Here is a 24207-nt window from a genome sequence, read left to right on the forward strand (position 1 = left end):
CTGTAGTTGATGGGCTCTTTGGGAGAATACCGTTAAATCTTAACCAGGGATGTACATGTGACTGTAGTGAGGGGGAACTAAGCATGTTTTCGTCAGGTTGGACAATAGTGAGAAAACAGGCATTGATTATTCCCCCATTTGCCTGCTATGTGTTCAATTTAGCCAAACCTCCGCACCCAGCAAACAACACTAATGCTGGGAGGACAGCTGATGGGTGAACTAAACTAAAGACCACCCCATGAGAGCTTTTAAATACTGGGCACAAAACTGACTGATTCAGCTCCTCATCTTTTGATTGGCTCTGTGTAAACAGGAGCTCTGAGCTTTACAGCTGTTTATCTCTTATCCCTTTTGTCACAGACTTCACTCCCAGCAATGTCAGCTGCAGGCCCGATCAGGACTCGTGCTTCTGTTGCAGTTTGAAAAATTTTAAGAGTTTGCACCACAGAGAACAGACTCCCTTGTTTGTCTTAAACTTAATAGGGAGCTTTTGGGTAGAAGGGCTACGATTCAAAGGCTTTCTGGTTTGTCTGGTTAGTGAGGACCAATGGATCCAGCCATGGTGGAGGCACTTTAGCAATATGCCTTCAAGAGGAGCACTGAGAGTGAGCTCCCTTCGACAGAGCAGTCAGAGGATTGTGTGCATAGATTTATGTAAACACAAACACATTTATAGATTTGTAGGGACATACTTACGTACATATGTGCACACAAGCTCTCTGCTGTGCTGATAAGACACTTATTAACTACTCTGATATGCACACCTATGAGTGTCTTATTGCTACATACAAAAGCAGATGCTTCATGCATAGTGATTCTGGCCCACATGCCGTCTCCCATTGTGTTTGTAAGCTGAGTTGCAATTACAGACAGCTAAACTGTCTACTGTTTTTACTGCAGTTGACGCCTGTAGTGAAGAGAAGAAATGCCACATAAGGAGGCTTAGGAAATACCTAACTGTATCCGAATGGGGCAGTTGGAGTTACAAGGCTACCTGGTTAGTCTCTAAGGTGCCACAAGTACTCCTTTTCTTTTTGCAAATACAGACTAACACGGCTGCTACTCTGAAAGGCTACCTCAGGGTTTGGTTAGCACTAGCACCATTAGATGATGTTTAACTCCCATCCTCTAGAACAGTGGCTGCTATCTTTGGGAGAAAGACTCTACTGATGCTGCCCTTTCTTTCCAATTCTCACCCAGGCACCTGTGCAGGCCTTGCCATAACCGGGAGAAAGCCAAGGGGCTAGGCAAGTATATCTGTCAGAAGTGCCACCTGATAATCGATGAGCAGCCTCTGATGTTCAGGAATGACTCCTACCATCCAGATCACTTCAACTGCACCCACTGTGGGTATGTTCTCCTCTCCCAGCTTCCATCAACAAACCAGGGAATGTACTATATGGACAACAGTGCAGTCTCTTTCTGGACTCTGTAATCATCAGCTACACTTTGCAGCCTTTAAGTTATCTGGCAGACAAGAAGTTCTGTATGTGAAAGATCAAAAGAGTTGGAATCAAAATGATAGAACTGTAGTTCTTCTGTTCAGCTATATAGGGTTCTCCTTCCTTCATGCATTGCTTACTGGGCACCATTGTCTACTGGGCTTGAGAACAGTTCCTGGAAATGAGCCACTCTCAAAGGTCCTGTTTACATTACAAAAATAACCTTGTTTAAACATTGTGGCCAAACGTGATTTAGCCTTGCATTTGTGGACAGAAAGACCTATTAGATAACCACCAGGGTTTGACCACAGCCATGTTTCACAAGCATAATTCAGGATGCCTGTGTTTATAGCGTAGCTGGGGGCCAAAGCATGGAAGCTGGCTTTGAAGTTCATTCTTCCACAGCTTCATCTTAGATATTCACGTCTGGAGGGAAGGTCATGTAAGTGTCAGGTTTAATCTTGAAACAGCTGTTGGCTGGGGCTTGGGTCAGTGGTGTTGCTTCAAGAACACTTGTTTGTGTTGTTTTCAGGAAGGAGCTGACTGCTGAGGCCAGGGAGCTGAAAGGGGAACTCTATTGCCTGCCCTGCCATGACAAGATGGGTATCCCAATCTGTGGAGCCTGTCGCAGGCCTATCGAAGGACGAGTGGTCAATGCTCTGGGGAAGCAATGGCATGTTGAGGTGAGATCAGCGTGAAACTGCCTGTGGAATGCATACTGCCAGAGGCCTAATGCAAGTTGGAGGCTGTTATGGTGAACATTAGAAATTCCCACAATTCCTGTTTAGGCCAAATTCAGACTGTATTCACCTGAGGTGAGCTTTATCTGGGTAAGTCACATGCACTAGAGTTGTGAATGTTGCACTTCATCTTTTGCACAGTAACAATACCATTGTTTAATTTACTCTCAGGAAAATTATTTTAAAATTTCTGCATTACATTGCAAAGATTCTGGGGTCTGCAAAATAGCATTTACCACTGAAGTTCTGTACATCCTCTCTATGTCCTTACCTTCAGCTCCAAGTAACAAACTGTAACATCGCTGTGACACTTCCCGGGGTACCCAGGTTGTGAGGTACCTCACCACCACCTGCCCTTAGCATGAAGCATGCTTGAGTCTGCCTGTGGTGGATCAGCTCCCTGAAACCACCAGCCTCTGGTAGCACAAGCACTACCTTCCAGTCCTCCTTCTCACTGTACAGGTAGCCATAGGCACACACCGATTCCTGAGTCCCTGTAGTATCCAGTCCCTTATCCATGGGACACTCACAGAATTAGCAGATCTGCTTTTCCCAAAGGAACAATACACACCAGCATGTAAGATTCAACTCCGAGCCAGCACTTTGCTTAATACCATAGCACTTAGAAAACATATTCTTGTTTTCACTATAAATATATTATCAAAGAAATAGAGAATATTGGAAACAAATGGTTATGTGTAAAACAAAATCATAACCTGCTTTCTAGAGACTAACTTTAATTAACAAGTTACTGTCTTGTCTAAAGAAGCTTCTCTCACCCAAAATTCTCTTCAGCATATTCAACCAAAACTCTTCTTCATGAAGCAGAAGCACTGTCCTTTTACTCCTTAGTGAAGGGTGCCAGGATGTCGTCTTTGCCTCCCAAATATAGTAGAGCAAACCTTTGATGTATATCTCTAGATAGGGTTCCTTCCCCCCATCTCCCCTAAGCACCACTGCTTTTCTCTTCCTGTTAGACTTTCTCCAAATTCTGCACAATCCTTCATTGCATTTAGTTTTGACTAGCGATAAGTGACCAGTAGTGAATGAGACAATATTCAATTTAGATGTAAACAAAGAGATGAATAAACATCTTTTATCTGACAGAAAACTTGTTTTTCACCTTTGATGGTGTCCAGCTCTCCCACAGAGACTTTCAGAACATATTTTGTGTGTGTGTGTGTGTGTTTAACTCCTTACATAGTATCTGTACATACATTTCACAACAATATTGATAACCAGTGGGGCACCAGCTATCATTTGAGACCTCACGAGACATTCTTTGAACCAGAATGTACATACCAAAATCAGGAGATTCCTGTAACTCCTTTGCATCCCTTTGCCAGTTGGCATTAAGAGGTTCTTGAGTCACACATCTCACCTTCCAAATCTTGCAAGCAATTTTTTTTGTACAGTGCAGCTCAACAGATGATAATAGTGGTAGAATCTGTTGTGTAGCCAGAGTGCAGGTGTGTCTTCTAGCCCTGATGTGTCGTTGTTCCTTCGACTGTCATTTACATTGTCATAGCGTCCCACTATCACCATCCCACAAGGTTCTTTCAGGGTTTTCTTGTCTGTGTTTGTATAAAGATCTGAAACTCTTGTGCAAACCACTGGCTTATTTCCGGGGCCGCGTCCGGGCATGTCTTCTAGCTGTGGAGGCCCTTCCACGACACTTGAATGCCTTTTTACTTTTGCAGCATTTTGTTTGTGCCAAATGTGAGAAGCCATTTCTGGGGCATCGCCACTATGAGAAAAAAGGACTGGCTTACTGCGAGACTCACTACAACCAGGTAAGCACTGCTGTCCTACACCCGTTCAGCAGGCACCTCTCTCGGCTGAGGGGCTGAGGAGAAAGAATGTCCCCTAGAGAAATTTGGGAAATAAGCACAGCATTTTCCCCATGCACCATATAACCAGAAATGCATTGTTATCTGGAGTGAGTTGTTAAGAAATATCAGTAACCTCTGGTGGTGGGGAATCTAATTGAAAAAGGAAAAATGTTTTCTGTGGAAGATGTGTTGACATATAATTCTAGGAAAGTGGCAGTGATTAGAGAATGAAAATGTAATGGGGACAGGGATCTTCCCTGTTGAAAGAAAAAATTGCTGTCCCTGGATTGCCCTTAAAACTTCTGAGACACAAGGTGCATGAGGTGATATCTTCTATTGGACCAACTTCTGTTGGTGAGACAAGCTTTCGAGCGCTACAGAGCTTTCATCGACAGCAGCTGGTCCAATACAAGGTATTACCTCACAAACCTTGTGTCTTGTATCCTGGAAGCAACACAGCTATAACAACACAGCAAACAAATTAAAATTTCTGTAATTATACCAAATAAAATTAGTGTTAACCAGTCAGATGGCTGCTTGGCTAACCTTTTGTTAAGAATCGAAAACATTCTATTACCCATGTGAAGCCAGCCTATTTGTAATTGTTTAAAATAAATGCCATGGCATCTAGTTGGCTAAAGCACAGAAAAGATCTGTCCTGTAAGCTGACACAAAGGTAACATTATCATAAAGATACAATGAGCAGCCATGACTCTACACCAATTTCCATCAGACAAAATACTGCATTTCCCTTGTAGAGTTGTTAAAGGCTAAATATCAATTGCTTTTAAAATAGCACTCTTTGCTCGATGTTTATGGCCTATGATCAGGAGATATTTATCTTTGATCAGTGTTGTGATCTATTGACATTGTCTCCCAAATTCCCAGGCATACAGGCTCAGAGATCATGTTATAATGGTACCAAGAATATGAGGCATCAACAAAAAAACTTCTAAGATTTGAGGATACAAGTTCTGAATGACCATAGACCAATGGGCAAGTGTATGAGAAGCTATTCAGGAGATGTAAATGAATTTTAGGGTGCTGCTGCATCCATCAGGAGTTTGATGTTTGCACCAGCTGTCTAATTTGGGGAGCATGGGCAGACTCCTTCATAGTCAGTAAAATAAGTTCCCATTTTATTCCTTCTGCATGCAGCTCTTCGGAGATGTCTGCTACAACTGCAGTCACGTGATCGAGGGGGACGGTAAGATTTGTTCTCTCCTTATTTTGGGTCACTCTCCCATTCTGTTTCTCAGTGCAGCTGCTGCAGTCCTGCAGTTGCAAGGTTCCAATGTTTCTTTTTACATCTTGGCTCACTGAATTGGGATAGGACTCTGAGACTAGATAATCTGGTTGTTTTCTCTTATTTTGTGCAGTGGTATCAGCTCTCAACAAGGCTTGGTGTGTGAACTGCTTCTCCTGCTCCACCTGCAACATCAAGCTCACACTGAAGTAAGTAGACACTTGCAGACCTAGGATAACTCTTTCATCAGCCTGGGGGAATGGTGCTGGCAACCTGCAGCTGTAGAGTAGCATCCTCTCCTGCAGTACGTACAGCTTTCCCCTAGAAAGGTAGCCTATTGAAAGGTAACTGAGCCCATTTTCAAAGAGTTGTGTGCTAAATGCCCCAAATAGTAAGTGGCACAGGGACAATGAATACAAACTAACTTTAAATGCCCCTTTCCTAGTTTCAGGGCCTCTGATATCACCCCAGCTCTGCTTTGATGGCCGAACATGCCTCAGTTATCAAGGAACTGACCCTTAGGGCTCAAGGAAATGGTGTTTTCATTATAGAATGTGGGTTTTGGAAAGTGTTTTTAAATTCTTTATTCTTTTATACTGATTAAAAACGCTTAGCGAAGTCTCACTCCATAATAAAATGACACTGCTCTGAGCCCCCAGTTCCATGCTCCAACTGGGCTGTTTGGTAACTGACATGCAGCATTGGACATCCCAGGGCTGTCGCACCAGCCAGCATGATTCCAGAGGTACCCACTCAGCATAGTGTTTAATGTTTGAGGCATTAAAAGCATACTACATATAGGGCATGCTTTAAGATAATATTATAGGTCACTTGTAAGAACTGGGACTTAGGAAACACAGTGGCAAAGTTAGTTCAAGCATCTAGAAAATTAGTTTGTCTGTGCTTATCTCAGAGACAGCCTTCCCTTCTTTTCCCATCCCTGGATTAATGGAGGGTGGGCACATTCCTGGGAGTGGGCCACCTTGCAGTGAACTCCCCTTGCTGCTGCTTAAAGGAGCAACATTAACCACAGTAAACTTGGTGGAAGCTGAATGGCAGGAAGTCTGGGAATATGAGGCTATTGGGGGATAAGGAATGGCAAGTCTCAGACTGAGTTGGTTCTAGACTAATTGTGACTCGAGTGTCTGGGACACTGACTCTGCTAGTGAAATTGCACTTCTTGATTTTTGCCAACCAAATGAATGCAGTTGCCTGATTCTGCTGCAGTCACCATTTGTGATAGCTAGATCGCTGTCTGATTGTGACCCACTGAAGTTCATGGCTGCTTGAGTCCTTATCTGCCTTGTGAGAGACACTTGTGCAACTGAGTGGGGTAGTAAAGGAGCCAAATAACACAGCAGGGCACAGATTATCCAACAAGTTCTTGGAATGTTTTGGAGAAAGAGAAAGCTACTGGGGGGAGGTTGTTCTAGATTTGATTTTGACAAATAGGGAAGAACTGGTTGAGAATTTGAAAGATAATAAGGTGATAAATAACAGTCAGCATGGATTTGTCAAGAATAAACCTGATAGCTTTCTTTGACAGTGTAACAAGCCTTATGAATAGGGGGGAAGCAGTAGATGTGGTATATCTTGACTTTAGTAAGGCTTTTGATACTGTCTCACATGACCTTCTCATAAACAAACTAGGGAAATGCAACCTAGATGGAGCTACTATAAGGTGGGTGCATAACTGGTTGGAAAATCGTTCCCAGAGAGTGGTTATCAGTGGTTCACAGTCATGCTGGAAGGGCATAATGAGTGGGGTCCCACAGTGATTGGTTCAGGGTCCAGTTCTGTTCAATATCTTCATCAATGATTTAGATAATGGCATAGAGAGTACACTCATAAAATTTGCGGACGATACCAAGCTGGGAGGGGTTGCAAGTGCTTTGGAGGATAGGATTAAAATTCAAAATGATCTGGACAAACTGGAGAAATGGTCTGAAGTAAATAGGATGAAATTCAATAAGGACAAATGCAAACTACTCCACTTAGGAAGGGACAATCACTTGCACACATACAAAATGGGAAATGACTGCCTAGGAAGGAGTACTGCGGAAAGGGATCTGGGGGTCATAGCGGATCACAAGTTAAATATGAGTCAACATTATAACACTGTTGCAAAAAAAAGCGAACATCCTTCTGGGATGTATTAGCAGGAGTATTGGAAGCAAGACACAAGAAGTAATTCTTCCGCTCTACTCTGTGCTGATTAGGCCTCAACTAGAGTATTGTGCCCAGTTCTGGGTGCCACATTTCAGGAAAGATGTGGGCAAATTGGAGAAAGTCCAGAGAAGAGCAACAAAAATGATTAAAGGTCCAGAAAACATGACCTATGAGGGAAGATTGAAAAAATTGGGTTTGTTTAGTCTGAAGAAGAGAAGACTGAGGGGGGACATGATGACAGTTTTCAAGTACATAAAAGGTTGTTACAAGGAGGAGGGAGAAAAATGGTTCTTAACTTCTGAGGATAGGATAAGAAGCAATGGGCTTAAATTGCAGCAAGGGTGGTTTAGGTTGGACATTAGGAAAAAATTCCTAACTGTCAGAGTGGTTAAGCACTGGAATAAATTGCCTAGGGAGGTTGTGGAATCTCCATCATTGGGGATTTTTAAGAGCAGGTTGGACAAATACCTGTCAGGGATGGTCTAGATAATACTTAGTCCTGCCTTGAGTGCAGGGGACTGGACTATATGACCTCTCGAGATCCCTTCTAGTTCTACGATTCTATGATTTCTATGAAGTAGCAAGCATAGGAAAGCCATTGAGCTGCAACAGAAGAAAAGCACTGTGGATTGATGTACAGGGAAAATTAATGTGCTTCCACCCTGGTACTAGCTAGTAAGGGGCATTCATAGCAGGCTGAGGTGCACTTGGCAGCACAGAGGGGAGGAGTGTGAAGAATCAAAATGTTTTCCTGTTGCCAATGCAAAGCTGCTGCCCCCAAGTTTTGGAAAGCAGCCACGCAGAAGTGTTGCTAAGAGCCAATCACAAAGTGTTCCATGGACATTTCATAATTGGTAAACATGTGGACCTGATCTCCAGTCATCAGTCCATATGTATCTGTGTTCACACAGCTGGGCACCTAACTTGGTATGAACACTGCCACACGTGTGCATTAAATTCTGATATGTGAACATACTGGCAAGATTGGCATGTGTGTGTTGAAATGAGGGGTTTTATACGTTCAGTAGAAAGCAAGCGCGCGCACACACACACACACACACACACACACACACACACACGATTACTGAACATTAAGCCATGAATGTAGTTTTGCAAGTGCTGTTTTTAATAGCTCAGTGTTTCTTTGAAAGGAACAAGTTTGTGGAGTTTGACATGAAGCCTGTGTGCAAGAAATGCTATGAGAAATTCCCTCTGGAGCTGAAGAAACGTCTGAAAAAGCTGTCTGAGCTGGCCTCCAAGAAATCGCATCCCAAAGCTGTGGATTTAAACTCTGCTTAAACGGGTCTGTCATTCTGCTGACTGCACTCTTATCCTCACAGACTGCAACTTGCAGCAGCTACTAATCACAAAGGGAGCTGTTAAGAATGTCTGAAACAAACCACAGACAAATAGTACCTCCTCCAGTTTTTGTCACTGCAGCTTTCACCCTGAATGTCGCTTTACTCAGGCAGTTGCAAATTAACATTGACTGCATGGGGAGTTTGGCCTCTGCTGAGGGGGTGGGGCAGAGCAATGGGTATGGTAGTTAACTGGCATTATTCTGCCATTGATCAGATGTACACCATTGTTTTTCTGTCCTTCATCGTTTCTACATGGAGCTGAAGTTCTCTCTTCTGTAGCCTGAGGAATCTGGAAAGAACAGTAGTTTAAATATCAGATGGTGAAACGTGCAGATTGTTCAACACCAGTTATAAGTATCAAGGATTCCTTAAATGCCTTGTACACAGAGCTTTTCACCTATAGGACATTGTTCTGAATGTGGCCCAAAATTACCACCATCTGATAAGTGTTTGGTATGTCCAAAATGAGCTGGTCTGTGTCTAGATTCCCGGTGAACAAATATCCACATCACAAAACTGCCGCAGCAATCGCCCTTCTTGACACCCTTGTTGCCATTTTCTCTAGGCAAGGGAAGGAGTGAATGGGCACAGAATCTATGCTACCTACTCACCTCACTCTATGCCAGAGTGGGAGTATAGTGTCTGGGCAGTGCACAGAAGTTTCACTCTCTGAGGCTGTCAGTTTGATACTTCTCAAAAGTATTCAATTCCCTTACAATTGAAGGGGGATATGTAGTGCGAGGGTGAAGGCAGGGGATGCCAGGAACTAATATTCAATGTTTACTTGCCAGTTCTCCATTAGATCACTGATTCCCAGGGCTTGAAATTGCCCAGTGTGACATTATACCCTACCCACTGACACACCTGCCATTACCCTCTACAGTACCTGCAATATGACTGGAGGTGTGGTTACTGTTTGGCATAACAAAACCCAGTTGGCAGATCTGGTAACTGTTAAAAACTTCAGTCTGAGCCAAGCTTTTTCCCTTTGTTTGAATGGAAAGACTACCTTCTCAGCTCAGTTTCCGTGACTCTCAGTGTATGTCTACACTGCAATTAGAAACCCATGGCTGGCCTGTACCAGCTGACTTGGGATAATGGGGCCTGGGCTTTGGGGCTGTTTAATTACAGTGTAGACTTCTGGGGTTCGGCTGGAGCCTGGGCTCTAGGACCGTTCGAGTGAACCAAAGGAGCCTTCAGACTCACATCTGGGAATCCTGTAGTAAGACGCTAGCTGTGTCCACGGTACCATTTTGCACCTTTGCTTTTACTGATGCAACTTCTTTGGTGGTAGCACCAGTGGGTGCTGTTATGTAGACAGGGCACTAAACAGCTTCTGGTGTTTTAACCTCCTTGGGCATGTCTTCACTGCAGCATTAACTTGGGTGATTGATGCCCTGCTTAGCCTAGCTCACGTGTAAGAGGCCACACTGCAGAGCCCTACCCAAGTTACTATTAACTCAGTGGTGCTGCAGTCACCTGTCTGAGATGTTAGGATTTCCGGAGGCACATGATACCCCATGGTTCCTAGCACTGCAGTAAGCTGAACCACTCTCTGATTCTTTCCCAGTGTATAATGGGAGAACTTGTCTGTTCTGGGTGCAGGAGAGGAATTGTGGGAAAGCATTGGAGGACTGTCAACACTTGAGTGATTTAGCCTGTCCCCTTGCTGCAGAGTGGATAGGTTACCAGCTCAATAAGCTTTAGGCTATACCCACAGCTGGGCCAATGAGCCCGGGTGTAAAGCAACACCACACAGATCCCCTGTTGTCTAATGCTGCTTAGAGCAAACTCACACAACCTAGTGGCTAAAATGCTGGTGGCTGCTCTACACTAGAGCACTTGCTGTTGCTGCCACGAGTGAAGCTGTACCAGAGATAGCAATGGTGAGAAATGTTAGGGGAAAAGGCTAGTGCAGAAAGGACTCCCTGTGCAAGACTCCTGGTTAGTTAGCTGCTTTCCTAATACCAACTGCCTTTGGCTGCTTTACTTTCTGCTGTAGTAAGCTATCATAACTATTTTAACGCCTTCTGTGCACCGCTTCCGCTATAGCACTTACGAAGGGATGGACTCTCTGATCTAATGAGAGAGCTTGTCTGTCTTCCACCGTGACTATCAATCTGCACAATAACCTAGACAGTATTATTTTTGTCACAGTTTAATAGCACTTGAGGACAGCTCTTGTTCTTCTGTAGCCCTTGGCCTATCCTTCAGGGAGGGGCACAAGGAACTGCTCAACTGAAGGCAATCTTAAGTGGCCACTGCTGGGACCAGTCCACTATGTCGCTTAGTCTCTCTAGAGTTTGGTTGAAGAACTAAAGCACAGGCACCTCAGGCCCATGAGCAGTCACAATTCATTATGCTGATTCTTCCTAGCCTGGAGCATGCAGCTCCTTTCCCCATGCCCTTGGTCACAGGAAGGAGCCCAGTGCTGAATCTGGGCAGCTGGGTATTTTCAGCTGATTCACCAGTCCTAGTTCAAAAGAATTTCCGGGGAAGATGGCATTATATGTTCTTGTTAATATGCAAAAATTGAGTCCTTCATGGACAGTAGTTGTCTTCCAGACCAGCTCAAATCTTGTCAGCTGTGTTTCCTGCAGAGGCCACTCTTGAGTTTAGCAATGGAAAATGCAAATACATGGTTAAACATGTGCATGTAAAGACGAATGTGAATATCTTTGTACTATGAGAAGAGATACAGTGAGGACTCTTATTTCCTAATATTTGAAATTCAGTAGATTAGGCCAGGGCTTGCTCGTACTTTTACTTAAAGGAAAAGACACCCATTGACCCTGAGCTTTATAATATATGGATAATCAAATGTCTTAAAGTGTCTCTTTCAAACTGTTAATCTGACAGATCTTTCACTAGAGTTCTGCTTTGTAGAGCACATGGTTGTCTACAGAGTTACGATATCAGATTTGAGAGACTGAGCAATCAAGAGAGTTCTGGGAAATAACTACACAACAGCTTGGAAACATTCATCTTCCCCCAGATTCCACCTTTGAAAAAGTAAATGGCATAGGATGTAAAGTAGATGTGATAGGATCTGTGGACTTCTTTAGGGTAGAGTCTTTTGGTATGATGGATTTGCTAATACCTGTGTGTTCTTCATAATGCTGGAGTCAGGAGAGACTCTCCTTCATAGAAAGCTATGTTAAGACTAAGATATGTGCGTTTACCTTTGCTCTAAATTCAGAAAGTCAAATTCATTCTTGCTGTCACTCCATTATCCTCAGTGCATATCAGTTATATCAATGATGAATTTGGTTCAAAAGACTAACCTTGTATTACTTACCGAAAGCTGCTGTCCATTGTATACTTTCACAGTTTTAAACCTATATTTATATACATATTTAAAATAAATCACTAATGCTCACTGACTACACTTGAAGACGGAAATGCTTTTAGCAACTGCGATATGTGCAGCTTACTCCTATTCAAGGGGAATATTAATCACTTCCCTAATATCTTTCCTTATTACAAAACAAACTGCTATATATTTTCTCTAAGATTTGGGTCCTGGTGCTTACCCTCACAGTGATCCACACAGCATTAGCAAAAATTGTTTAACCTTCCATGCTCGGAGTTTCCAATGCCAAATGTTTTGTATTGGATGATGCGGACTGCTGGGACTGAAGAGGTTAAGTGTCCATTTGAAACGTATATCAGAGGAGGCATTGGTTCGCAGATAAATCTGTGACTAAAGCAGTTGTTCTAAGAGGTGTTCAGTTCTTAGTTTGTAAAGCACTCTTAGTGCTAAGGATTCTATAGAATGAATGAAGAAATGTATTAATACTAAAGGGACAAGCCCACTCCCTATTACATGGCATGTATTCTGCAGACTGCGGATTTCTTGTTTTGTACTTTTGTACTTCTGAGTTTGTGATATCTAACCAAAATCTGTGACTGCTGGACTAAAATATTATAATCTGCACCTGTTATGTATGTTCTTGTAATAAAGTTAACTGCAATACATTTTAAATCGTCACACTAAAGATTAAAATATAAAAACTGTTGTATATGCGTACTGTACAGTAAAACCTGAGTCCTTTGGATCTACACCTCTGATATGACCCAGGGTGAATCACTCAATAACTCCAAGGATCGGACACATTCCTATTTCAGAATTGTGATGATATTATAAACCCCACATTGGCAAGGACAGTTAGCCTGTTCTGTGGCACCTGAAAGGGAGACAGGTAATTAAGGATTAGACCAGGTGGGGGAGAACCAGGCTGGGTGGTTCCTATAAAGAACGGAGTGCAGAGCAATAGGGGGAGGAGATCCAGAAGGGAGGAGTTTGGAACTTCCTCTCTGGGAAAGGAACTACAGAGGGACCTGCAGGAGGTATCTAGCCTGGGATTGACCCTGAAGGGAGAGGGCAGTTGGAGAGAAGAAGACTCCTACAGCAGGTCTGGGAGCAGAGAGAGACTCCAGGGAAAAAGCCCTGAGAGTTAACCGCTCAGGAGAAGCTGGGCCTCCAGGGAGAAAGCCCTGGGAGGCCTTGCTCAGTAATTGAGTGAAGAACTCTGCAGAGCCTGGGAGATGAGCGAAGAATCTGCAGAAGATTGAGCTCAGGATTTTCATTCCTGTATGTTTTGAGTTGAGACGTTGTTACAAAGAAGGGATGGGACTCTTGTGTGACCTGGCTGGAGGACTAAGTCACCACACAGAGCACCAAAGTCTGGAGGAGGAAGGTGAGGTGGAGGGGCTGCAGTGCTGTGTCTTGCCATGAGGAGGCGCTCCAGGCAGGTGAGTCTATGACAAGAATGTTTTGCTGAAACATTTTCCATCAGTGCTGGTTAAAGGGTGACGTATTCATCAATGCTGTAGTGTGTGGAGGCACTGCTGTTGTGTCTGACACATGCCATGTAGCTAGGTTGGACTCTAGATGTCAGTGGTGAATGGTACGCTGTAGTAATGCAGAGGTAGTATAAGTTATTGGAGAGGTTTTCAGATTATACTGAGGTTGGGAGAGCACTCACCAGACTTGTGGAAGAAAGAAACCACATCGTCATCACTGATCTGCAACAGTTTATTTATCTGAAACAGAATAGTTTGGCTGCAAAGATTTCAGTACGGAGTCAATGTATAAAACATTTCTCAGATACTATATCTAATTAAATTGAATTCAAAAGTATGATGCCAGCATTAACACCTTGACATTGGTAGTCTCAAAGCATCCATTGCTGGCAATGGACATTGCATTGGGAATATCTGACTGGTCACAAAAAGATCAACTATTCTGAAAAGTGTGGCACTCATTTAGATGCATAGAGATATTGAGACCCTATTCTCCCTGCAGTGCATGTACAATCTTTCCATTAATGGCTGTGTTGCACGCACACGTCCAGGGGACAATGAAGCCCATTGTCCATACATTGGCAAACTAGAACGAGAGATTCAACAGCACGGCTTTTCCAGCACCGTTAAACCATGCCTCAAGGAACTTGGTGTAAATGCACTAAAAGCACCACATGCTACTGTGGTCACAGGAGGGCTCTTCTGATTTGGGAAGGACAAGTATTTGCTCTTCTAGTACTAGAAAGTAGTGTAGGGGCAAGGTTACCTCCCAGGCTTTTTGAACTCTGAGCAGTTCTTATTGTGAGAGAGTTCTCTCTTGCTGACAGGAGTTGTGGCTATGGAGGAGCATGTGATGAACAAACTCTGAAACAGGCTTTGCCATTCAAGCTGTCTGCCAAACAGGAAGTCGGAGAAAGATCAAGAAAAATGAAAACCAATAAAATGAACCAACTGGCATTCTGTCTCCTGAAAGAATGTCTACATAACTCCATGCTAGGAGCACATCTATAGAGCAGGAAAATGACACTTTCAAAAGAGGTCTGTTATAGAATCAATCCTGTGTAACCCTGACTCACATTGAGTAGTATTTATAGATGGAGCTATGTCAGTATAAGGGTGCAGAATCAGTCCTTAATAACAGCCCGAATCAGTGTGTGTTCATGCATAGTGGGGAGCACTCTGCTGTTTCCTTATGAGAAAGGAAGCCTGGGGGACACTCAGGTGCAGCTACCAAAGGGGACACAAAAGAAAGTGAACTAGCTCACAATTTCTCTAAGGCAACAAGACAGCAGACAACAACCATGTTATAGCAGAAACGGTTCTTTCCTTCTGCAAAGCCCAGTATACCTTACCAGCCTGAACTGTCCAGGACGATGCAGTTTCTCCCATAATTGCAGAATAGGGTGGCTATTACTGGGACTGGCAGCAAGTATTCTAATGCTAGAAGACTGAAGAAAAGCAGCACCTCCCTTTTTGAAGAATTTCTCTCTGTGTTCCTACCACTGAACGCTTTGCTGAAATGTTTTGGCTTTTCCTCCACTCTTGGAACCTCTCCGTTGTGTTGAAAAAGTAACATTATCTCTCTCTTTGCCAGAGACTCAGGTAGCTTATGTAGTTGGTGGGAGTATACTGAATGATGTGCCCTTACGTTGCCAGAAGGAAGGAATTGGAGGGACAGGTCCCTGTCAGAATGGAGGACACCATAGTAGATCCGAAGAGGTTTTCAGACTGCTTTTTCATGTATTAATTGAGGGCTGTGCCCAGGTTGAAATCCAGGAAAATGCTGTGACATTTATAAACCATATTGAATTTGTCCACTGGGTCTAGGCGAGGAGAGCTTAAAATGTGTCCTCATTCGTGCTTCCCCCGTAGTGGTACTTCACCAGTGTGGCTTACTGAAGAGTGGGTATGATCAGAGGATTAATTGGCAGGACCAGTGTTAAAATGGGTTTTGCTCTGGGATATGAAATGGAGGCTGTTTGGCACAGGCATGAATCGCAGGCTTCTACCCTCATGCAGGGAGGCGGGGATTCCTCTGCTTGTTCACAGCGTTCATTAGCAGCTGTACATAGGATGTCAACAGGTCATCCATTTTGTAACCCTGCAGAAGAGAGAAACTTTAACTTAGTCTCTTGAAAAGGACTCTAGAGGGTGCCAGCTGGCATCGAGAGTTATTCCCCAAGCTGTGTGCCCTCTGTACCTCCTCTCCCAGTGCCTAACATTGTTCAGATCATTCTTTTCCATGGCTCCTGCTGGTGTGTCCTCAGGTACCCCAGCAGCGCTATTGAAAGCAGTGCTACCTACAGTGCAGGAAGCCATTTGGTCCCTGGTCTAGTGATCAAACAGGGTCGGTCTGTAGTGGTTCAGCAAACCAATGTTTTACACTGTCGGCTGCCATCTTGTGTTTCAGAATCTCAGCTTTCATATACAAGTCACTAGTTCTTATGTTTGCAAAGGTAACCTTAACAATACGAGCCCTTAGGAAGGCACGTCTGCCTTGGTTTATGAGTCTTGCAGACAGCCTGAAACAAGACTTCTGGGAGAAATGAGACTGCCCCACTCATTTAAGTCAAGGGTTCTCAAACTGGGGGTTGGGACCCCTCAGGGGATCACGAGGTTATTACATGGGGGGTTGCAAGCTGTCAACCTCCCCCCCAAACCTTGCTTTGCCTCCAGCATTTATAATGGTGTTAAATATATTAAAAAGTGTGTTTAATTTATAAGGGTGGGGGGTTGCACTCAGAGGCTTGCTACGTGAAAAGGGTCACCAGTACAAGAGTTTGAGAGCCACTGATTTTAAGTGGCTCATTGACTCTGAAATCTAATGACAAGATCTCAGCACTGCTAACCATTTTGCTGCTGATCAAAGCATGCCAGAAAAGGAAGATCATATTTAGAATCCCATGAAATTCTTTTTATTTATAATTCTTTTTATAAATCACTTTTCAGGATTTTTGTTACGACATTTTCACCAGGAGGCCCTGGGCAGGGGTCACAATACCACTCACTCAAATTTGTCCCAGCTGCCCTCCCCGGTCCCAGTGGAGGCTTGACTAGGCCAAACCTGAGCATCACTGCAACTCTGTGCATCAGGTCACAATGCAAGTGGGGAGCTTGGCCCAGCCCCCGGGCCAGGAGCCGCCATTGCAGGAGGAGGGGTTTTCTTTCATTTTATTTTATATTTGTGAAAAGCAAGGGGCTGTAATTGTATTGCAGAGCGCTAGGTGAGTGGAGCCTCAGGGAGGGGAAGCTTGGTTTGCCGGCAGAGCGGGGACAAGTACTACTTTTTTCCCTTCACTTTGGTTTCAACCCATCACTCGCTCTTCCACTGCAGCTGGTGCCACAGAGCAGCAATCTGCTTCTGACGTGCAAGACGGCTGGTCAGTAAAGCTGGAAGAACAATTCCTGTGGGAAGAGAGCTCTTGTCGCCTCCATCAATCCTAAAGCCAGTCATGGCAGGAAGCTGTGTGCTTGTGACAGAGTGCTAGGTATAAAGGCCTGAGTCAGCGCTCTTCACAGCTGCCCCAATCAGGCAAAGTAGATTGGAGCTGACTATGCAAGGCGGTGGCTAATTTGTGGGCAGGGCAGGGAAGAAAGGCCAATTAAGCCATTAGCCAAGAGCCCACAAATGGGCACAGGAAGGAAGAGCACAGGGGGGAAGCAGGCGGTGAGAGAGCGAGAGCTAGCTCTCCTCTGCTTGGGAAAGGTCTTGGGTATCCTGTGAAGATGGTGGGATGCAACTGTAAATGAACAGCCCAGGGTGTTGAACCAGCAAAAGGTCTCTGTAATTTGTGGCCTAAGAGACAGAACAAAGTTGGCCCTGTTATACTGTATCCTTTATCTGGCTGTTTTCATGTACATCAGCATCCTTACACCAGGTATCTGTGATGCTTATAGACATAAGAAGAAAGGGAAAACTGAGGAGGGGAACATGGAAGGGACAGTGAGGCTCCTCACCAGAGATGTCTCGCACAGAATCCGGCTTCCCCGCACTAGGTTCCCAATTGTCATGTGGAAGTATGTGCTCCCACTGCTCCAGTTGGAGATTTTATTAAAGGGGTAAACTGTTAAGATGTCCTGCAGGTAGAAAGAGACATAAATAACCAAACTGCAACAGTTTGGAAGGGAAACAGATTGTGCCGGGTTAGAAAAAGCGCTCCAGTAAGGCAAGTGTATCCTTTCATCTCCTAGTGCCTTCTGTTAGGGACTGTCACACAGCTGTTGAATTCTGCTCATGCCCCAAACAGCAGCACAGCATAACCCTCCCTACCTGCACAGAGCAGCTCAGCCCTGAGGTTCTGGGTTTCTGGAAGGCAGTTGTTCACTGTTAGCCTTTCCCATGCCATGCTGCTGCTTACGTTAGTAGCCATTAAGCCATTGGATATACCAGTGGCTTTATTTTTTGTAAAAGCAACATGATGACATACCCTATAAATTCTTATTGTGAATGTTTACATTGCAGCTGGTCCAGGTCAGCTGAACTGGGCTCAGGCAGCGGGGCTATAAAGTTGCGGTGAAGATGTTTGGGTTTGGGCTGCAGCCCAGGCTCTGGGACCCTTCCCCTACATGGGGGTCTCTGAGCCTTTGCTCCAGCCCAAGCATCTACAATGCAATTTTATAGCCCTGCATCCCAAATCACCTGCGCGGGGCCAGCCACAGGTCTTCTGTTGCAGTGTAGACATGGCCCTGTTCTGCAGGCTTGACAGAACTAACTACACTGACAGGCTTACAGCCTGATTACCTGTCTCTTTCCATCCTAGATATTTGCTGTTCTGTAGACAACTCAGCTTTCCTGCCACTAATTCCCTAAAGCTGGTTCCCTACCATCTGCTCCATCCACTTGGCCGAACTCCTTCAGTTGGGGATTGCTCCTTCCTCATTACATATCCTTCTTGCCACCACTCCTCTTTACAGCTGCCATGAGGCCTTTCCTTTCCCTGGCAGAGATTGCTTGTAGCAATTGCCCGAATTATTTTGGAACAGCAGCTCTAATCCCAAGCGGTGATTTTGGGCACCACCCATCCTTCAGTTTCCCAGAGCAAATGGATAGGGGCTCTGTTTGTCTCCTCCTAAGATCCAGGTAGAAAGTCCTATCCCTTGTTCCTTAATGGGCCCAGCCAGTGAGGGGATCCCTCGTCAGAGCTCTCAAGGTGAGGTGGCCTGCATTTCCCAGAGAGCCAGACTGCAGCATCCCCCAGGCACTGGAGAAGTGACTCTTACCTTGGTCTTGGGGTGTATTAGTGAGACTCCTTGCTTGTTGACTGCAATCTGTATGATGTCTGGGAAATTTGGCTCGGAGGTTTGCTGGTGATCAGGAACAAAATAAGAGTGTGTTTGTGGAGACGTGAATGACGATTCCTATTAATCGCAGAGAGACATTCAACTTTCCCCACTGTTGTTTACTGTCTCTATCAAATTAACACGGAGGCAACAAGCTCGGAAAGTGCCATGTAACCGTTGCCAAGAGTGACTGTTCTAAGACCATACTGAAGACTCGCACAACAGCTGTTTAAAGGCAGATCTCATTTGCTAGCTCTGGGCTATCAGGCAGTAGTTCTCTCACTTTGGTTTGTGGCGCACCCTTCCTGGCACTGCACAAACCAAGATGAGTTGAGAGCCAAGCTGGGGGGATGATGGGACGTTGGAGGGGGGCTGCGGCGTGAAAAGGTTAGTAGTGTGCACTGCTGCTGGGGAGGAAAGGAATAGATGGCATCTGGCTGCATTAGGTTGAGGGCAGCAGGACCCAGAACACTGCATTCAGGTTAGGGAGGCACCTACAAAGGGGCTCCAAAGAATATATAATGCAGCAGCCAACCCTATTCACTGAACACGCTCCTCTCTGCACTGGTTCCTACCAAACACAAGAGTTCAGTTCAAGCACCCCCATGGGGAGTGGCCCTGGATACCTGAGGGGGCACCTCTCCCTGTGCCACCATGGCCCCCTGTGACAATTATCTTTCACTGGACAAGGAGAGTGGTGAACAGGACAGAGGAGACTCATGAGCCAGAGCTTCCCCAGGAGCTGGAACTAGACCACTGACTTGCTCCCACGAGAGGGCAGGGACCACGAACCTCGCCACGTGGAAGGAAATGAGTTTTGCTTTCCCTCACTAATGTGTTCTCACAGTCTCTTCCCCCTCTCTCGCAGGAGGGGTAGGGGCTGGAATAGCTTCCCATTTGGCAGATGATAGCACCCCACCTGGTGCTCCCCTGGCAGAACCATTAGTGCACGCGGAATGAGAAGCCGCCTAGACACACCTTCACTTCGAAGAAAGCCGACCCAAATGTGGGCCACCGGTGGATCAGCTTCAAGAAGGCAACCTTGGCCTCGTCCACCGTTTTGCCCTCATGTTTGCTGTAGGCGCCGATGATATTCTGTATAGAAAAGGGACATGTACACCCCAGTGAGAGAGAGAGTGGAGACAGGCTTTCCCCCACCCAGGGTTTGTCCTGCAGACATGCACTCACCCATCACACTGCAGGATCAGTCACTTGGCCACATCACCCCAAGGCAGCAAGGGGCACCTATGCCTGCAGGAAGAGGGAGCCCTGGGGTCTCCTGCAGCTGCTATAAGGAAGGAAGGTGGAAATCTCCGAGCAGCTCCTCTTACACAGGTTCCTGCCCTGAACTCCAGCAATGGGAACTGAAGATCCTCCCAGACCAGTAGCTCCTCACCAGGCCTGAGGGAGCCTGAGTGAAGGTCACCTGGCCCAGCAGGTTCCCCAGCTGGGCCTCCAGGCAGCACAGTGGAAAACTCCACCCAGGGCTCCCAGCTCTCCTCCTCCCCTGGGCCTGGGGCAGAGAAAGTGAAGCTCATGTAGGGAGGGGGAGCTCCTAACAGTTCCTGTCTGTCCTCTCTCTAGGGGGATGGAGGAGACCCTGCAGAAGCGGGTGCCCCAGAGGGGCGGCTGAGTCAGGGTGGGAGTCAGACACGGGAACTGTTGCCTCCATGAGCAAGTCTCACCTGTCCTATACAAATGTGTAGGACAAGCTGTGCCCTGGCACCTCCTGTCAATGCATACACCCTCTGATTCCCTGCCAAGCATCTGTCCAACCCTTCTCTCTGCCTGGTGGGGAAGAAGGGTCTTTGTCCTGTTTGTTCTGAATTGCGCAGAGGTGTGTATACTGCCTCTGGCTGCTACACGATAACTGGCTACCCATGAAAGGCTGGTTATGTGAACCGGCTTTGATGTGGATGAAGTTAACCCTCAAATCCAGTGATATTTCCTAACTGTGTCCTTGTCTGTCCGTCCATCCAGCCATGGTGGACACAGAAAATGGAGAGGTCTGGGGTGGTCTCCAAGAGGACTGCACAGCTCAGCTTAGCAGCTCTGCAGATACGCACGTGTCAGAGGATTATTTTAGAGAGGATGCAAAATCTGGCTATAAACAGGAACAGAGGGTCTGGCTGCACTTTGAGCTGGCAGCCTGACTCCCAGCTTGAGGAGCTGTCCTTGTGCTAGCTCTCCGTGAGCTGGGCATGTAAAAGAGTAGCCGCAGCAGCGTGAGGTGCAGGACCGGCTGGCTGCCTCAAGCACATGTGATGGGACTTTTACCTTCTTCCACTCCTCCAGAGGCATCGCTCGGATCAGATTGTCTGGCACCAACTCCTTCAGCATCTTGGGGATGGCTGCCTGCTGTGATCGGTCCTTGTCAAAACGGACCTTATAAATCAGCCCTGCTATCTGGACAGCTTCCTCTTTGGAGCACTTGTGATATCCTCGCAGATACTTGGGCAGCTCCTGGAAGGCACAAGCAGTGAATCTGTGCAGAATGGTCTGGAGCCAATACAGGCCAGGCCAGGCAGAGACTGTGAAATGGAGATGCTTGCCTCACAGATCAAGCCCCCAGCAAAAGGCCAGCCCTGAAGGGTAACTTGATATTGACAGATGCCAAATTGATTATGTGTTTTAAAATCTGTGTGTGACCCTGGACCTATGATGGTGGCTGTCCTGTCTGAGATGGAGAAATAAATACTCTGGCAGAATCAGGTTCTCCCCTGTATCGCCCTGATCACACTGCATGATATAAGTTCCCTTCCTGGCCATTCCCTAGAGATGTAGTTACCTGGTGGTAATGAAAGATGGAGTCAGCCTTCAGGTCTTTCCCAGGAGTTACAGTCAGCCATAGCTTCCTCATGAAGTACACCTGGTAAGTCACAGCCACAGCAACCCCTACAGGAACAACATTGTCAGTGCTCCCCACGTCATCCTCTTAGGAACTGTAGCCCTTTTGAGTCAATGCTTCTGTCCCCTGGGCCCAGTTCTGATGGGTCCACATGGCTCAGGGCTACCGTACTTTGTAGGTTTGATTTATTTTTAGAAATAACATTAAAGTTACTGGCAGATGAAGCCTCCGCTATTGTTGCAGTCAGTCGCTGTAGGTTTACAATGGGAGCAAGCTGATGTGATGGAGGGAAGGGAATGACTGTCCCACATGGAGCGGCAAGAAACGCCAGAGCTTCGTGGCTGTGTGTGTTATGCCAGGATCCTAGCCCATCACAGTGAGCAATTCCTGCCACCTCTCCTACCAAGCATTCACTGGCAGCTGCCTTTGCGAGAGGAGATGCTGATTTTAGGTGCCTGTATTTGATCCCTCCGGCCTGATGTTCCGAAGTGCTAGCAGGCACATCTCCTGGTAACTCCAACTCAACAGGCTTGGCTGCTCGGCGCTTCAGACAATGGGTGTCTCCAAACAGGTGTCTCCCAGGTGTCTCCAAATGAGCAACTGAGAGTCAGTGGCCACATTTGGCAATTTTGACCCTAGTTCTTTGGAGAAATTAGCAAGAAAAGTGGGTGGAATTTGAGTTGAACCCAAATTTCGAATTACAAGTTTAGGTGGGGGAGGGGGACAATTATAATCAGATTTAACCCCATAAATGCTTTCCCTAAACAATACAACAAGATAACATGGGCTCAGATATTAAATTGGCTGCCAGAATAATCCACGTAACAAGCTGCTAATGAAGCAAGGAACTGAATTATATTGAGAGTCTGTGTAATGTTTGATGCGTGTACCTGATGACATCGGGTCTGGCAATGCACGAGTCGCAGACTGTGACTTGCAATCATCAGATCCACGAGTCAGCACGTTACAGATGCAGAAACTCAAATGTATCAACATCAGCCACAGCTACCCCCCCCCCACACAGTCTTTAACAGCCCTGTCCTTGCTGCTCCAGGTCAGCTGGTTCCTAGTACCGTGGCAAGCGACACCAACGGTGCACACGAACACCATGCCAGAAATGGGTTTTACCAGTCCACCAATCAGACGTTCACAAAGGATGAATAGATCCTGCTTTGCACCCACTGCTCTGCCAAAGATGAACACAGCTACCAAGAGTAGATCCCTTTCCTTACCATCTTTCCCTGGCTTGTTCTTCCGAGTCCAGTCAGTCACCTGCCGTAAGGAGTCAAAGAAGTAGTCGGCTTCATTCTGACTGATTACCTGAAAGACGCAGAGCAATGGGAGGAAGGAAATTGCATCACCCAGAGTCCCTGCCAACAGTACGGACGAGAGCACAGACATGGAGGGGAAGGATCAGAGGCAAAGGGAAATGAGAGGAGAGATTTGGGGGAGAGTAGGAGGAAGGCTAATGGAAGTGTCCTTCCCTCCCTGGAGTTTTACTCTGTTGCCATTCTTTTCTTCCCTCCTCCCTGGCTGCTTGCCCTTAACACAGATAGAAGCTGCCTACCCTGTTCTCAGCTAACTCCTGCTGCTGCAGTATTGGCAGACACAGGGCTCCTCTCTCCTGGAGCTCAGCGCTTTGCAGACGATCTATTCCTCCTGGTGCACAAAGATCAAATGGCACCAGAAGGAGAGGGAACACCTGCTGGACTGCCAGTGCCAACAGCCTGGCTTCAGCTTGAGATGGAGGGGCTTTTGGGGGATAAGCTTATTCAAGGGAGGTATTGAGCACCCACCATCACAATGGAAGCCAACTGGAGTTACAGGCCAACACCTCACAGGGTCCGACCCTAAGCATGGAAAAGATCTGAACCCAGCAGTGTGCAGTAAGTGATCTTTCCCCTCCTGATACTGGAGTGGTGGCCAAGGAGCAGCCTAAGGGCCAAGTGTGGCCCTCAATAGTCTCCCCTTCTGTCCCCAACTACTCATCTTCACATAGGGATGTTACCCACAGAGACCACAGATCCCAAACCACCATGCACCTTCATATAGTCATGGAAACATAGGGCTGGAAGGGACATCGGAAGGCCTTCAAGGACAGCCTCCTGTGCTGAGGCAGGACCAAGTAAACCCAGACCATCCTTGATAGGTGTTTGTCCAACCTATTCTTAAACCTCCAATGATGGGGGCTTGCACATTCTCCTTTGGAAATCTATTCTAGTGCTTAACTATCCTTATAGTTAGAGAGTTTTTCCTAATATCTAACCTCAATCTCCCTTGCTGCAGAGAAAGCCCATTACTACCTTCAGGGGACATGGAGAACAATTGATCACCATCCTCTGTATAACAGCCCTTCATATATTTGAAGACTTATCAGCTCCCCCCTCCATCCTCTTCGCTCCAGACTAAACATGCCCAGTCTTTTTAGCCTTTCCTCATAGGTCAGGTTTTCTAAACCTTTCATCATTTTTTTTTTTTTGGTT

At 45.9% G+C, this 24207-nt stretch overlaps 2 protein-coding genes across 11 annotated transcripts in view; one reads left to right on the plus strand and one right to left on the minus strand.

Moving 5' to 3' along the window:
* LIMS2 (LIM zinc finger domain containing 2) overlaps positions 1 to 12768 on the plus strand; it is a 56608-nt gene extending 43840 nt beyond the window's left edge. For all 4 annotated transcript variants that reach the window (XM_048863534.2, XM_075132257.1, XM_048863533.2 and 1 more), the window contains 6 exons: positions 1201 to 1350; positions 1975 to 2125; positions 3883 to 3975; positions 5173 to 5221; positions 5394 to 5469; positions 8581 to 12768. In XM_048863534.2, the coding sequence (XP_048719491.1) occupies positions 1201 to 1350; positions 1975 to 2125; positions 3883 to 3975; positions 5173 to 5221; positions 5394 to 5469; positions 8581 to 8728 (667 nt within the window). In that variant the 3' untranslated portion in view covers positions 8729 to 12768. The remainder of the gene's footprint in view (positions 1 to 1200; positions 1351 to 1974; positions 2126 to 3882; positions 3976 to 5172; positions 5222 to 5393; positions 5470 to 8580) is intronic.
* Positions 12769 to 13812: 1044 nt separating this feature from the next.
* Positions 13813 to 24207, minus strand: part of MYO7B (myosin VIIB) — a 97207-nt gene continuing 86812 nt past the window's right edge. For 6 of the 7 annotated variants that reach the window (XM_075132260.1, XM_048864742.2, XM_075132259.1 and 3 more), the window contains exons 43-49: positions 22957 to 23044; positions 21665 to 21771; positions 21154 to 21339; positions 19855 to 19971; positions 18817 to 18954; positions 17554 to 17673; positions 13813 to 15697 (exon numbers count right to left, since the gene is read on the minus strand). In XM_075132260.1, the coding sequence (XP_074988361.1) occupies positions 15608 to 15697; positions 17554 to 17673; positions 18817 to 18954; positions 19855 to 19971; positions 21154 to 21339; positions 21665 to 21771; positions 22957 to 23044 (846 nt within the window). In that variant the 3' untranslated portion in view covers positions 13813 to 15607. The remainder of the gene's footprint in view (positions 15698 to 17553; positions 17674 to 18816; positions 18955 to 19854; positions 19972 to 21153; positions 21340 to 21664; positions 21772 to 22956; positions 23045 to 24207) is intronic. The other variant, XM_075132261.1, reaches the window with a different exon arrangement.

The sequence above is a fragment of the Caretta caretta genome, chromosome 9 (genome assembly GCF_965140235.1).
Source record: "Caretta caretta isolate rCarCar2 chromosome 9, rCarCar1.hap1, whole genome shotgun sequence".
NCBI classification, from domain to species: domain Eukaryota; kingdom Metazoa; phylum Chordata; order Testudines; family Cheloniidae; genus Caretta; species Caretta caretta.